The sequence below is a fragment of the Alosa pseudoharengus genome, unplaced genomic scaffold (genome assembly GCF_046254945.1).
Source record: "Alosa pseudoharengus isolate Yale_2024_CS ecotype anadromous, Long Island Sound unplaced genomic scaffold, YU_APseudo_1.1 YU_APseudo_1.1_scf_1, whole genome shotgun sequence".
In the NCBI taxonomy this organism is placed as follows: Eukaryota; Metazoa; Chordata; class Actinopteri; order Clupeiformes; family Clupeidae; genus Alosa; species Alosa pseudoharengus.
In genome coordinates, this window is record NW_027468564.1 from 43236539 (window position 1) to 43251419 (window position 14881).

The 14881-nt window shown below is 41.5% G+C and overlaps 1 protein-coding gene, 1 long non-coding RNA gene and 2 pseudogenes across 2 annotated transcripts; 1 reads left to right on the forward strand and 3 right to left on the reverse strand.

Annotated features, from left to right (window-relative positions):
• Window positions 1-14881, reverse strand: part of LOC143129040 (uncharacterized) — a 119037-nt pseudogene that overhangs the window by 20510 nt on the left and 83646 nt on the right.
• LOC143100273 (uncharacterized) lies at window positions 57-3517 on the reverse strand. Its single transcript, XM_076263319.1, has 6 exons — window positions 3167-3517; window positions 1713-1963; window positions 1257-1444; window positions 659-752; window positions 340-500; window positions 57-257 (listed from the first exon to the last, which is right to left on the reverse strand). The coding sequence occupies exons 1-6, from the start codon at window positions 3254-3256 to the stop codon at window positions 70-72; spliced, it is 972 nt and encodes a 323-aa protein (XP_076119434.1). The 5' UTR covers window positions 3257-3517; the 3' UTR covers window positions 57-69.
• Window positions 7472-8893, forward strand: LOC143100395 (uncharacterized). Its single transcript, XR_012981902.1, has 4 exons — window positions 7472-7498; window positions 7598-7691; window positions 7809-7996; window positions 8690-8893. It is a non-coding gene; the product is annotated as an uncharacterized LOC143100395 (long non-coding RNA).
• On the reverse strand, window positions 8987-12668 carry LOC143100334 (uncharacterized; annotated as a pseudogene).

The window sequence follows — 14881 nt, forward strand, 5'->3', positions numbered from 1 at the left end:
AAGGATATTTAATAATTTAAGATTTTTACATAACAATTCACTTGCAATTCACTTCACAAACATCACTTCTTAAGAAGACAGGAGCTGAATAACAGCCAAGGCTTCATCTAACCCCACCACTGAATGCCGATGAATGTCAAAAACAGCCCCTCTGCACTTCGGGCAGTAGTCGTGTTCCTCCATCCACCTGTCCACACACGCACTGCATCCTAGCAGGCTTCGGCAGCACTCAGCAAAAATGGGTTCCTTCATCATTTCTGCAATTGTAGAACAAATGTAAAATGCAACAGTAGTATCATAGGCAACTCAGTATAGGGGATATAGGCTAATTTGACATACCTGTACACATTAGACAGCTGAAGGCAGTTTTAATTGCCTCCTTCTGAGTCAGGCTGAGTGGGGGTGTGAGGGTCAGTGGATTGCTGTTGACATAGTCAACCAGCTCTCTTAGCTTTCTGGACACAACTTCCAGATTGTCCTCCACAGACACAGTCTGGTTGCTGTAAAGTATGTGTGAGCACTCATTCAACCAGCACAGTATTGATATCATGCATAACTAGGACTTGTCAAAATCTTTCAGGCATCTACACATACACATATGCTACATACATAAATCGCCAGAAAAACAATGTATAGACTTTGTCTGTTTAGCTAGTACCTTTCTCGCCTTCTTTTGTGGCTTCGCAGCCTCTCAATTTCTGCCTCAGGGACAGCAAAGACCTTTCTGGCATGTTGTCGCCAGAAAGCAGATCCTGTGTTGGGTATCCAGAGAATGTTATTATTATAAAATGACCAGTACAGTATTTTTTTAAAAGGGTATATTAAAAAGGCTAGGTACTGCCCATGGAATGGAAGGGGTGGGATATTCTCAATGCATGTTTAATCCCATCTAAATAGTATAATTTGTGTTTAATAAGCTTTCCTGTCATAATACAGGCTAAAATGTATAGGCAGCTCCCCTGACACATGTTTTAGTCACAGTCTAGATGACCTCAGAGGTCAAACTGAGAATGTCTCCACATCTTAAATTAAAGCTTAGGTCATCAAGAACAAACCCTGAAAGTTGCATGCTTCTTTCATTTTTTGCACAATTATATGTTTAATAGCTTCAGTAATGTGGTCCCTTGGTGAAAGTAATTGCCCCAGGTCTAGTCTGTACCAAATTCCAGCATTATTTTTCCTATGGACAGCACCTGATGAGCTTAGACAATGAGGAAATGGATCAATTGGCTATGGATGTGAAAAAAAGATCATACCTCTTGTGCCATCAGAATCTACAAGTTGATTCCCTTGGCTATCAACCAAAATGAGACTCTCTTGGGCCAAAGCTTCATTGACTTTGGTAGAGATGCTTGGCACCGTGGCCTCAAATTCGGAGAATTTGACTGTGACAGCTCTTGATGTCACCGGTTTTCCGTCAATTATATCTGCAATCAGGATACTCCTGAGAGAAAGAGTAAACAAAAATAGTCCTCTTTGAAATTATCCAAGTGCAAGAGAGTGCTCACATATGGGAGAATGCCATTTTTACAATTCAAATAAAAAATAAAAAAAACCTGGTTGGAAACAAGTGAAATGTGCATAAAAACTCTAATGCGCTATTATATATTAATGCGCTAAGATATTTTATTCGCTAGAGAGGGTGGATTACCCCGATCCGCATAAGGTATAACGTGAATAAAGTTGATGAAAACAGTTAAGACAAAACTCACTTCTGCATCATTTTGGGCCCCGAAGGCCTCGGAGAGATCCCTGCTGCAAATGGAGTGCTGGAGGGGCGCCGGAACGCAAATTGCGCCTGAGGGCTTGCACTTGGCCTGCTGGCCCCATCCTCTTCAGTGGCATCACCATTGACCTCATAATGTCCCCCTGGCACCATTCGGTCTTGGTCAAATATGCCATCCTCTGATGGCAGGAACACCTGATTATGGTCATCCAGTAAAAATATTGATGACTCCTGAACCTATGTTAATAAGAAATAATAGTTAAATAATAAACAGCTTATTATAATATCTCAATCCAACTTCCAAAAACAGAATGGCATGCACGAAAGATCATCATTCTCAGACAAAGAATATGGTATAACTAGAAAATGATATCTCTGGGCCCCAATCACTAGATCAGGGGTGTCAAACTCATATTTGGTAGTGGGTCGGATTTGTTGGAATGAGACCTCGTGGTGGGCCGTCATGGTCATTAACATTTTCTGCATGGGTATCAGAGTGTTATTTGATGATATCACTTATGAGCAAACAAGTACAAATAATGTACTGCTTTCATATAGCCTACTGCTCTTTCTCTCTTGAAATGCCCTATTTCCATGTTAGTTTTCTGTGTCTTCCTTCCTGAGGATGGTTTGTAGTGCTAGGTTATCAATTTATCATATCATAGAGATATTGATTATTACACATTGTTGAAGACAACTGGTACTTTTTCCTAATTTTCCCTTCCTACCTAAAACATCTGGGGGGCCGCATGAAACCTGCAGGCGGGCCTTATGTTTGACACCCCTGCACTAGATCAACCAATCAGAGATTACCACAGCATTTTGGCGCGAATCGCTTCACTATATATACTGATAAGCCTCATCGAATGGCAGGCACTGGATTATGCCTCGCGCTTGTCTCTTCTTCAGAGAACGGTTCGCATTGTCTATGTGAACTGTGATGAATCAACAATCTCCAGCTCTCGTGCTAACCTAATGTCAAGTAGCCTAATGTGTGGAGACGGGGTAGAAACAAACTACACTACAAATCGCGTTGAGGATAACTATTTATTTACCAGCGTTGGGCAAGTTACTTGGTAGTTAAGCTACAGCCCAACACTGTTATTTAGTTAGCGATTAGACTAGTGTGGCCACTATATATTAGGTCAAATGATTAACGACAGATAGGGACGTCCAATGAGACCCTTCAACCAACAAATCACTTTTAGGCTAGGCCTACGTTACCTTATGAAGTCCGTCTATGACAAATCGCGACAACAACAACTAGGCCTATAACAAATAATCTTAGCATCTACCATAAATTGGCTTGAAAAATGAAAGGCGTAAATAAATGAATAGGCTACGCTACGCCACTGCGATATGATCTGTCAGGTAACGTTAGATGGAGTTTGTGAGGGAAAAAAATCAGCTTTTAAACAACAGCAACAAATTAAGTCTTACCTTGAAAATTAGGGAGATTTTCCCTAATGACAGGTCATCTGGCCTGAGATGAAGCCGCTTTGTGCCTCGAAAAAGGAGGTAGCTGTCCATTTCACAAGTTGTATTTGTCTGATGATGACTGACGGACGGAATGAATGAATGAATGACTTCACAGTTGACAGATGGGCTTTAACTTCGCACTCCAGAATGTTTCGGTCATCTCCTAGGCGACCGACCATTGTTTCATTATCCCGTTTTGGATTTCAGAAACAGAAACAGACACTGACAGTTCGAGTTTTTCTGTTTTGTTTTTTTCGTTTTTTCCATTTTGCTTTTAAAACAGAAAAACCAAAAAAACACACCATTATTTGGTTTTTCTGTTTTGGTTTAAAAACCAAATAATGAATGAACGAACCATACACGGATTTCTACTTCACCCTACTCCTCTATTTGACAAGGTAAGTGACATTCAATATTTATTAGAGCAAAATGGAAATTAAACAGATAAATGACAGTAGTTGAGTTTGTATGATTCTAATTTGACCGATTCATTTAGCTACGTGAGGGACGTCCGGACCATTTATCAACAATAAGCTCGTATGGGCTGTTGTGGCTGTAAATAAGTCTAGCTTCTATTGTTTGTCAGTCTAGTTATTAAGTTGATGTGAAGAGTGTTTTTCTTCATAAGCTTTCAAAAACCTGCTAGCTAGCTATGATTCGCTTTTTGGTGAGATGGATAGCTCGCTGGTCCTTGCATGGTGAGAAAATACAAGTGATAGTAGCTAGACTAGTTTACGTTAGCCTTCAGTTGACACCGAACTGTGGCGATGATGGAGTGATAAAAACAATGTAGTTAAAAAGTGTAGTTAAGTTGATCAATATTTTTCTTCATAAACTTGCTATACTACGGCCTTTCGTTCGCTTGGTTGATGCTAACTAGTTACGCTCTTCAGGCGCGCTGAAAGAGGCACTGAGGAAATATGAAGTGATAGAAGCTACAGTTTACACCAAACTGGCGATGATGGAGTGATAAAAATAAGTGTGTTTAAATAAAACTTGATGTGTAGAGATTTAGAAAGAAAAAAAAACTTTCATGAATAACGGCAGTTCGCTTGAAGGTGAAATGAATATCTCTTTGGTCCTCAAGCGCGCTGGGAGAGGCGCTGGAAGATATAAAAGTAGCCTACAAATGACGCCAACACTGGCGATGATGGAGTGTAGCAAAGTGAAGTGCTAGTGAAGTTAAGTAAAAGTTGGTGTGAGACTGTGAGATGGATAGCTGGCTGGTCCTCAGGCGCGTTCTAACGCCAAACATTTAGTTGGCATCTAGTCTCAAAAAAAAGGCTCGAATGAAGCAGTATCAGAACCTTGCGCTAGGTGAAATGGATAGATAGCTAGCTCAATGTCTCAGGCACATTCAGAGTAGCTAGTAGCCCACATTTGTGATATATATCAAAAGTGCAGTTATTTGTTGCTGTCTTTGGTTAGTTATTTGAATCAGTCACAGGTTAAGCTACGAATTTCTACGCTCAAATTAAGGTGCGCTGAGATGGATGCGGTTACTGGGACACACTCATCACAGGAGCGCTCAATTAAGAGCGAATGTGCAGGCAAAAGTTTTGAGCCGAACTGCTAAAATGTTTGTAAACTACAGTGTGGTCTAATTTATGTCTTTATGCAGATGTCGGCGTTTGTCCTGTTTAATGGCAGCAAGAGGGTCACTCTAAGACCAGAGGACATGACGGCTGAGAAGTTAAGCGTCATTTTTCAGGTATTTAAAAATGGCATTGATGTGCGTCAGGGAAGTGAATATAAAATTGCTTATTTTTTAGCTTGTTTATACCTTACCAATTAGGGTGTGTCAGTGTGTGTGTGTGTGTGTGACCATTATCTCTCCCTCAAACACACAGGTCCAAAAAGAGAGCGTGTATCTCACGGATGATGCCAATGTAGCGATTTTTCCAGAAGAACAAGGGTCCTTCTTCTGCTTGGACCTCCAACATCGGGGGCACTATGAAGTGCATGGAGACAGGAGTGGAGCCATAGACCCTCCTGCCCCAGACCCTCCTGCCCCATCTGTCCGCTTCGCTTTCCAGCGCCCACATGCTGCCAGTGCTGCCTCTTCCAGTCGGTCAGTGACCAAGGCGTTCCAAAGGTAATCAAAGAAAACTTTTAGTTTTTCACTAACCTAAAATGTATCAAACCCAATCACCGACATATACACAGTGGCACCAAAAATGATTTGACCCTCTCATGAAATGTATTTTTTTGTTTGTTAAAGTAAAACTCACACACTGTGAAAGATTTTAAGATAAATCAAGCCAACCAGAACAATTCCAGTAGGTCAACTGTAGTAAGATGTTTCTAAACATATTTTAAAATAAAGGGGTAGCCTATAGAAAATTAGCCTGACTCCTTGCTTCGCATTTGCTCGGCATATCCATCTGGGAACATTCCGTTGAAGAACTTTTGGGACGGGGTGAAAATACTGGTTAGCTGATTGGATAAACCATGTGTCTATCACCACCTATGTTGGTGATAGACGGGCCAAATCAACCAATCAGGGGGTCGTTTCTAGAAAGCGTCGTTTGCTAACTTGCGTCGCAACCTCGGTAGTACGCTCCATCGTTCTTGGATTTGGTGTTTCTAGAAAGGGTAGTTCGAACTCTCAATCGCAAACAAGGACGCAAAGTTTGGTCGTTTGAACTACTGCCCCTAGGCAGATTATAATACTAAAAGCAAGGCAATACTCGAATTAACATAAATAGCAAGAATGAGCCAAGTAGGGGAGTCAGTGTCTGAATCAAAATTAAGCTAGTATTATAATCTTCATAGACTCTTACAACAGCAGCGATAAATGGTGTAGTGGCTAGAGCAGAAGACTTGTGTCGTTCCTTGGTAGTTCCTGTTGGTGTCCGGAGCGCCTAACCAAAAATCACAACCGCCTAACCAAAATTTGCGAAGTGGATGTTTATCTCGTGACTCAATGATTGATCTATATTGTAGCTTAATTTTGATTAAGACACCTACTCCCCTACTTGGCTCATTCTTGCTATTTATGTTAATTCAAGTATTGCCTTGCTTTTAGTATTATAATCTTCACAGTCCCTTACATCAGCAGTGATAAATAGTGTAGTGGCTAAAGCAGATGACTTATTATCCCAACGTTGTAGGTTCGATTTTCTTATGATGTGAGATTGTCCTCTTGCTTCTCGCTACCTGCAGGTGAACTAGTGTGACATTCAATTGTTTTTGACTGATGTATTGTAGGCCTACCTATGGTCTCTCGATGTAGAGTAACTATATACATAAATATGTATGGTCAAAACCTATTGTGTCTCGTAGGCCTACTCTTAGTCAGAGATGAAAAGAAGACATAGGACGCGAACTCCGGCCGAGCGCTCAGTGCACTGACGCGCTACCGTTAAGCCACGAGACAGTTGATATGCTATGGGATACCCAGACATTTGTCCAAGCTATATATTTTTTCCAACATAGATATTTAACACAAATAATGACTCATATTGGTCTGCTTAAATTAACTGTTTTATATGCTTGCAATAGGTTTAGGTTTTGGCTGATGGCAATGACAATGCCAGCATAAATCACTCGGTTTAGATTAGAAAAGTGTCGACATAGGCCGTGACAGAACATTTCTAGGGGGTGGGGTATTATACGTTGCCACTGTTTCCACCAATGATATGTATCGCTGCATCATCAACAACGTTGTTGGAACTACGGTGTTCGAACGTCGGAGGTAGTGAATTGCGACACAGGCACGATGCTTTCTGGAAACAGGTGTAACAGTGTCGTTGTTTGGTCGCAAGTTGCGTCGTACCATGGTGGTTGAGCAACGTCGTTGCTAACTTTTCTAGAAACGACCCCCTGAAAAGCAATTGCCTACCTTGTTCTTGCCCATCTGAAATAACTCCTAGGCTAGGCTTCTTGTTTCATCACATCTAAACCTACCTCAAAACCAACGCTGATTGGCCCTTCGTTTGGCGAACACTCCACATTTTCTCCATCGCAAATAGCCAGACTAATCTGGGAGTAAAGTAAAATGGAGCTCGCAAGATTAGGATGGTCTTACAAGGCTAACAGAAAATAGCCATACAGTATGATATTTTTTTTGCTGTTGTAAGACGCTATGATCTATGTTCAGGAATGTCTTCATTGGTGAAGTGCTGGAGGGGAAGCTGGAGACCAGTAAAATGGTGACGGTCCGGTTTGGGGAATTTGAGGCCTGTGTGCCGTCAATTCTGGCCAAAGTCAGGGAGGCCCTTGGAGAGCAGGAAACCATGATTCTGACGGACAGTCAAGGAAATTAGATCCTTGACTCTGAGGGCACCAGGGGTGAATATGAGTCCATTCAAATAATTTTACCTACACCTACAATTGTTTTTGAAGATGTTAATACTTATCACATTCTGGTATTTGTCATTCTCATTGCAGGATCATGGTTTTGGAAACAAAATTCCAGGAAGGTGTTTGCCGTGCCGGAGAATCAGTTGGGTCATCTACAGGCCAACAAGAGGAAGAGACTTAGGTAGCTGGACCATACTGATCGTTTTTATGTGTAGCGAAAGGCCCCAAAGAAAGCATCAGTCATCTCCTTTGGGCTGACTTGTGGAATTTCTAAATGTGAATTAAAAATGTTTTTCAGTCGGCGCGACGAAACTGCCTCTGTGATTGCTGAGATAGAGGAGGTGGTTGAGGCAGCCCAGGAACTGAAGGAGGTGACGAAGGTCATCAAGGAGTTGAGTGGCGCGTCTGCACGGTCAACTGTCCTGGTGTTGGCCGAACCAGAAGTGACAACCATAAGGGCGGCATTTGGTTGTCTCATCTGCAAAGGTTGGTGATGTTTTTGTGCCTTTCTCACTCATTCAGGGAATGAGATATATGATTCAACTGTTGGACTCCAAGACTACTTTTGGACTCCAACACTCAGTTCTACAATACAGTACTACAGTTCCACATGAAAGTTTGTGAAAACCTTAGAATTATTTGGTTTTCTGCAAAAATGCGTCACTAAATCTGATCTCATCTTCTAACTCACCAGTATGACCAAACACAATGTGCGGAAGCTAATTGTGCAAAAGGAATTCTTGTCTGTCATATCTTTGTTCAAAACATTCATAAAACATCCAAAGTGCCAGTGGCAAAAATAAGTGAACCCTTGGAATTAATTACTGTTTAAGCCTCATTTGACAGTAATAGTCTCAACCAAGTGCCCGTTAACTGTGAATCAGATAATGAACAATGCCCAAGTGGTATTTCTTTCTTTAATTCAGCCATATATTTAGGATGTCTGGTGTGAGTAGTCTTAAGGTTCATTCCATTCCATTCTGTATCGCTATTGAGGTCTGGGCTAGGACTGGGCCTCTCAGAAACGTTGATGTTCTTTATTTAAAGCAATTATGGATCCTCCCTGTCATTATCGTGTTGTCATATAAATGCACTTGGTGCAAAAAGTATCCTACCCTAAAAAAAGAGTCCTGTGAATAAATAAAACGAATAAAACAAATTATTCAATGTCTTTCACAGGTCTTGCTGTTAGACCAGTGTTTGCCACATGCTGCAGGAGCATTATTGGGTGCCAGAGGTGTGTCCGTGTGTGGACACAAGAAAGACCTTCATGTCCAAAGTGCCGGGCAGATGCAGTGGAGAGCTGCAGCCATGAGGTAGCAGGGCTGTCAGAGGCGTTGGCCCCGTTTGAAAAACTATTTTAATAAATTCAGTTAAATTCAAGTTATTGTCTAATTTGCTTTTTTTGTCTAATTTGCATTACATGTAATGTTTTCACAAAAGCATTCTGTTTCCCTTTGATTCGGTGAAAAATTAAAGCAACACCAAAGAACTTTCCCTCTGTCGCACACACGCTATTTGTTTATCCAGCACCGGCTTTGCAAATAACAATATCCACAGACAAGGTAGAATATTTTGCATGACTTACGAAGTATGATGTATTGCGACATCAGATGCAAGTGAAATTTGTAGTTTCTTATGTCTCATTCCATCGAACTACAGATCCGCTACCCGATCTGGCAAACTTACATAGTGCGGTTATAGCCGATAGAGGGCCGCGAAGCGAATGCAGAATTGCCGTTCACCCTGTTACAAGTTGATGAACCACTGAAACAATTTTGGAAACATTATTTTAAGTTATAAAAAACTCTTTGGTGTTGCTTTAACTGTAAGATAACAATCGCAATATTGAGATTATGATTATGAAATGTTAGGTATATGTAGTATAAAAGAAGACATGTCATCGTATTGCATTCAAACCAGCAGGGATGCTGAAACTAAGCACACATGGGACAAAGAACAGGTACTATGTACTTAATTAATTGTGGCGAGACATAAGGAAATTGAAACAGATCCACTTAGGGAAAAAAAATGCATTTATTGATTTCATGCAAACCTATTTGTTGCATTGATGAGGCACAACAGCGCGTCTTGAAAAAGACTGAGGTCATTATTGACCGCCCTGTCAAAGAGGACTGTTATGTCTGGGTATTCTTGCAAGAACACCTGCTCTGCCTGCTGTCGGTCTTCTTCTGAGGAAAAGGGGTCCGTCCCAAAGGCTGACGCCCAACTCAGGGAGGCTCATAACTCGTCCTCATACATTCTTGCAGCCTCTGCCGCACTGGGGAGGAGCTCCATGGATATCCTTTGTGGACAACCACCAGCTGCAAGCGTGTTTGGTATTCCTCTGCCTAAAAGTCATGTGGGTAAAGAATCTTCAGTTTCACACATAATCAAGTGCTCCAAAGCAATAATTGCAAGTGTCCTACCTGGTATTCTGTGGGCATTCCAGGACTGCACTGCTCTCTCAAGTCCAATTTGGCTCACTTGACACGTGAGGTTGGAGACACAGTATTTGGTGTTGTTGTCCTGCATGTCAAGACTGTCCGTATCAACTAGGTCGACCAGGGCTCTTTTTAATGGATAGTTCACCCTGGTGTTCACTTCGGGCCAAATTCGTTCCACACGGAGATTCTGTTTAACAGAAGTGAAGCGGTGGGCCAAAAAAAACATTTTAAGTATTGTGATGTCTTTTCCTCTTTTTTTTTTTTTTTAAAGAAAAATACCTTTGATGATGTTGTTTGTTTGTATGGTAGCCTATTGGTGTTGAATCGGTGCTGGGACAGTTTCTCTTGAACGTAAAGAGACAAGAAGAATTCCCTTCCGTGGTCCACTCTGATTTGGTCCCACATACCATTGCTGGCAACAGCTGCTCTGTAATACAATAAAATTAACTTGTATTATACCAGTGTTGGGCAGTAGCTTCACTACGTGTAGCTTGGTGGTAGCTTCACTATTTCCAGAATCAAGTAACTTTTTAGTAGCTTAACTCCTTTATTGATCAAGTAGCTTGACCACACAAGCTACAATTTTCTGGAGTACTTCTGTGGGTAAACACAGCGCAGCCATTCGTAGTAAAGAAAATATCCCTGATATACTTCCATTAGTTGGCCTATATTTGGAATGGAAACTTCTTATTAATCACAGATTCAATCCAGAATTTAACACACACACACACACATGTGCATGACATTTGGTTCAACTTAAACATGTGTGTCATGTAAAATTAGCGCAACTTAAAGTAGCTTCCTATGTACAGAACTACTTTTGCTGTGTTTGTGTAACTTGGCTTGCTACATTTGACTGGGTGGTAGCTTTTGTGTAGCGAAGCTTTATTTATGGCAGAGTAACTGATAGCATAGCTCACTACAATTTCCAAGTAGCTTGCCCAACACTGCATTTACCTGTACACTTCATTGTAAATGACCAGGTTGTTCTTCACTGGCATTGTAACATTGGCTACAATTTTGCTGCTGAAGCCATCAACAGCCAAAACATGTGTGACACCAAACATCCCCAGCTTCTCGTTTTGGTCCATGTGAAGCTTATGTCCCATGTATTCCGCATGGTATGGAATAGGATTTAGATTGCGTGCTCCCTAAAACAAAGAACATACAAATTTAACTAAAATACTGTAGGCCTAATCATGAAAATACTTTGCAAGCACATGGCATGTCTGGTTCTGTGTAACTGGCATATACTTAGTATTGATCAAATATAGCACAGGATATCATACGACAGCCGATGATGACCTTTTGTTAAAACTGTTTTGTCACTGAGTTTTTGTCTATATTAATCTTACCTGACGACGCAAGATATTATATGGCTGATGCACCTCCCTTAGTATCCTCCCGACACGTCCTTCGCCTGCCCTGATGCCCAGAGTTGACAGGTATCCAGTCATAAATTTACGTCCGTAAGACGGGCCCGTCTGTGAGGGGTGGGGTAGAAGAGTGAGGTTATGTTAAGGATTCACAATGATAGTGTGTATGTGTGTGACAGGGAGGGTAGTTCCATCTTATGTTTATGTAATTTACAGTATACACCTGTAATTCATTATTTAGGGGGGAAAAAATGCTGATTTAAGTTTACATTGGGGCCAATGTGTGTAAGTTCAGATGGACTACTGTATGTACAGTAGGCTACCTATTTCTCTTTAATACCCCAGTACTGAAATCCCTGGTTCCTATTAAATTACAGGATTGATTTTAAAGCTAAATCACTTCATGGGATGAGGCCAAAGAAACATCTTATGTTTTAGCAATTTTACTCAGATTTCTCAGATCACAGCAGAAACATCTGCACAACATACTGATCTACTTGAGTCATGTCGCTTTGCATTGAGTGAACCAGCTGTGTCAACTAACATCGTAGAGTTTTGAGTAAAAAGACAAAGCCAACGTGTTTACAACATGACCAGAAGCCTTGGAGTTTGTCAGATTGTAGATGACTAGTTGCTAGGTAACGTTAAACAAATCTGACAGGTAGATAGCTAGACTAGCTATCCTTGCTAGCCCCCACTGTCACTACGTAGCTACTGTAGCTCGCAGCTTGCTCGCTTTACTCAGGGTTGATAGCGAAATAAATACATGTAGATAGATCCAAAGTCGCTGTCTAACTTTAGACTTTAGCTACACAAAATAGTTAAAATACAAACATACCTGGTTAATGGCAGACAACACCTCGCATCCCAAGCTCTCGTCTGAGACGAAGTTTCTCCTTCGGAGATTGTGCTCTGAACAAAACCTTCTCACTGTCATTAATGAGCAGCTTTGTGCACCGATTCGCTGTAGCTCAGTGGCAATTTCAGAATGGGTTTTCCCACTCTCAAACCGTTCTGTGATAAACTCTGTGTATTCCTGAAGAGCCATTTTACCGTTCTTTCAGTTTGTTGTCAGTCAGCACAGCTGGTGGTCTTCCTCACCTTGGCAACCAAGTTCCAAAAGAGACGTGCCCCCATGGCAAAACGAAAAAGAATGGGCAGATACCGTAATCCAAAATTTAGAATTTTCATTTAGGTGGAGAATCGAAAAATGAAAAAACGACCCGTTATCCGTTTTTTCCAATTTGGTTTTTAAAACGGGAAACGAAAAAATAAGTGGTTTCTCGTTTTTTTCTCTTTGGTTTCACTACTAAAAACGAATGAACGGAAAGTACACGGATTCTTATGTGTCTGTAAGCATGGGACTCCCCTAGCAAAATGAGGTCTGGTGGTATTTGGACAGCATAAACATTTAGCACGGCATATTTATTTGCGTTAAGTTCCTCTTAATATCAAGTCTGGAGAAAAAACAACTTTTAAATGTTTTTTTCGGCTGGCTGCGTGATTGCAAGATAGTTTTGAAGTTGACGTGTTACAATGAAGAGTATACCCTTCTACTGTAAACATTTCATAGGAAAACACTCTTTCATTGACCTTGAGATATCTACGTATGCTCATAACATTCTCTTACAGATTTGCCCAATTATGATTATGAAAGTGTCTGGGATAAGTATAAGTATACTCTTTTGATCCCGTTGGTCTCTGCATTCATCACAATCCATGAACTAGTGAAACACACACAGCACACAGTGAGATGAAGCACACATTAATCCCGAAGCAGTGAGCTGCCTGCTACAGCGGTGCTCGGGGTGCAGTGAGGGGTTCAGCCGTGGATGTGGGCATGGGAGAGCAGTGCTCAACCACTTCCCCCACCCACATTGTCCTACTGGTCGGGGATCGAACCTGCAACCCTTTGGTTACAAGCCCGAAGCCCTAAACAGTAGGCCACGGCTCCCCTATTGCTGCTGTGTATTCAAGGTATCTATATCTTATACAAATGATATGAATTACCAGAGATGCCATTGATGTTCAGATTCAGTCAATATAGTCAATATAGTCACATCTATACTTATGTTGAACATAGAAGGGCATAAAAACATACAAATTACAGACTACAGTAGTAAAATTACAAATCAGTCAATGCATTGTCATGACAATGACACTGTTGCAACAAAGTTGAATTTAGGAACAGTATTTGAAAGAAATACACTTTCTGGGAGCATGAAGAACATCTCTTTGTGACACTTTCCACTACATAAACAAACATGTGTTCCTAAGGCATTTCCGGTGTCACAAACATTGAGCTAATGGTAACTTGGGGACAAAAATGTTTTAAATTAGATATTTTGTAGCGCATTGCGCTAAAGTCCTGCATCTGCATTGATCTTGAATGTTTTAATCGGAAACCCAGGAACACAATAACGGGTCTATAGCAAAGTCCTTTGAGGCAAGTCCCTCCACTCGGTGGCCATATTGCAATGCTTTTTGGGCACTCGTCGGGCATCCATTTCGGCAGAAATGCGCGTGCGCAAGGCTTCACGACACCAATCTTGCTCCAGTGGCGAGATCACAACACATGATTGGCACGATGTCTTCACAACACACCATATGATTGGCTCAATGTATTCACATCACACCACATGATTGGCTCAATGTATTCACATGTCGACGTTTTGCCGAGGAAGGGGTGGGATATGTGTAGACAACGGCCATATTGGCGTGACAAACTAGCCCCATGCATTTCTATGGAGTATTTTTTGAGTGCTGTGTCTCCACATTAGAAAGTCTCTGGTTTCGTTGAGAGGTGGTAGTGGTGTTTGGCACTATGACCCTATCTCGCCTGCAAATTAAATCGGTGCAAAACTGGCCGCCACGCTTACACACTGACAGTGTACTGTAAGTGTGGCCTTACTTGCATACTCATGTACTTTCTCACTCATTTTTACTGACTTGCACTAGAAGAAATTGCAATAAAGATTTTTTTTTTTAATCTTGGTGATAAGTTTATTCACCAGTGTTTTGTTTGCTTTATACCTAAAGCTTTTTTCTTTGAAATCAGCCCTGAATGGGAAGATGCCAGAACTAAGACTGGCAATGTCCAGGACAGGGGCGATTCTAGACCTAGAGCTTTGCTGGGGCACAGGCCCCCAACTCCCAATACATTAAAAAAAAAATAATAATAACTGTGCGCGCAATATGAATAAATGGCTAGCCTGATTTGGACCATCACATATCTCCCCTAGGTCACAGACATCCTCCTCCATACTCTGAATAGTTTTACGCCTAGCCCCCATCATGTCCTCATCCGTTTCTTGCCTGTCTCTCCTCCTCCTCCTGCCTGGTATTGGACTGCCCAGCCTGTGCTCTTTCTCCCCTCTCTTCGACCTTCTCCTCCTCCTCCTCCTCCAGCACTCTCTCCCTCAATTGTTGTAGCAGCCACTATCCAGCAACATCCAAACACATAGGCATAAGTAGGCCTATACTCACATGCATTAATTTGTGACAACCAGTGTACAAAACCCAGCCCTGGCCAGATGGAGATACTAGCC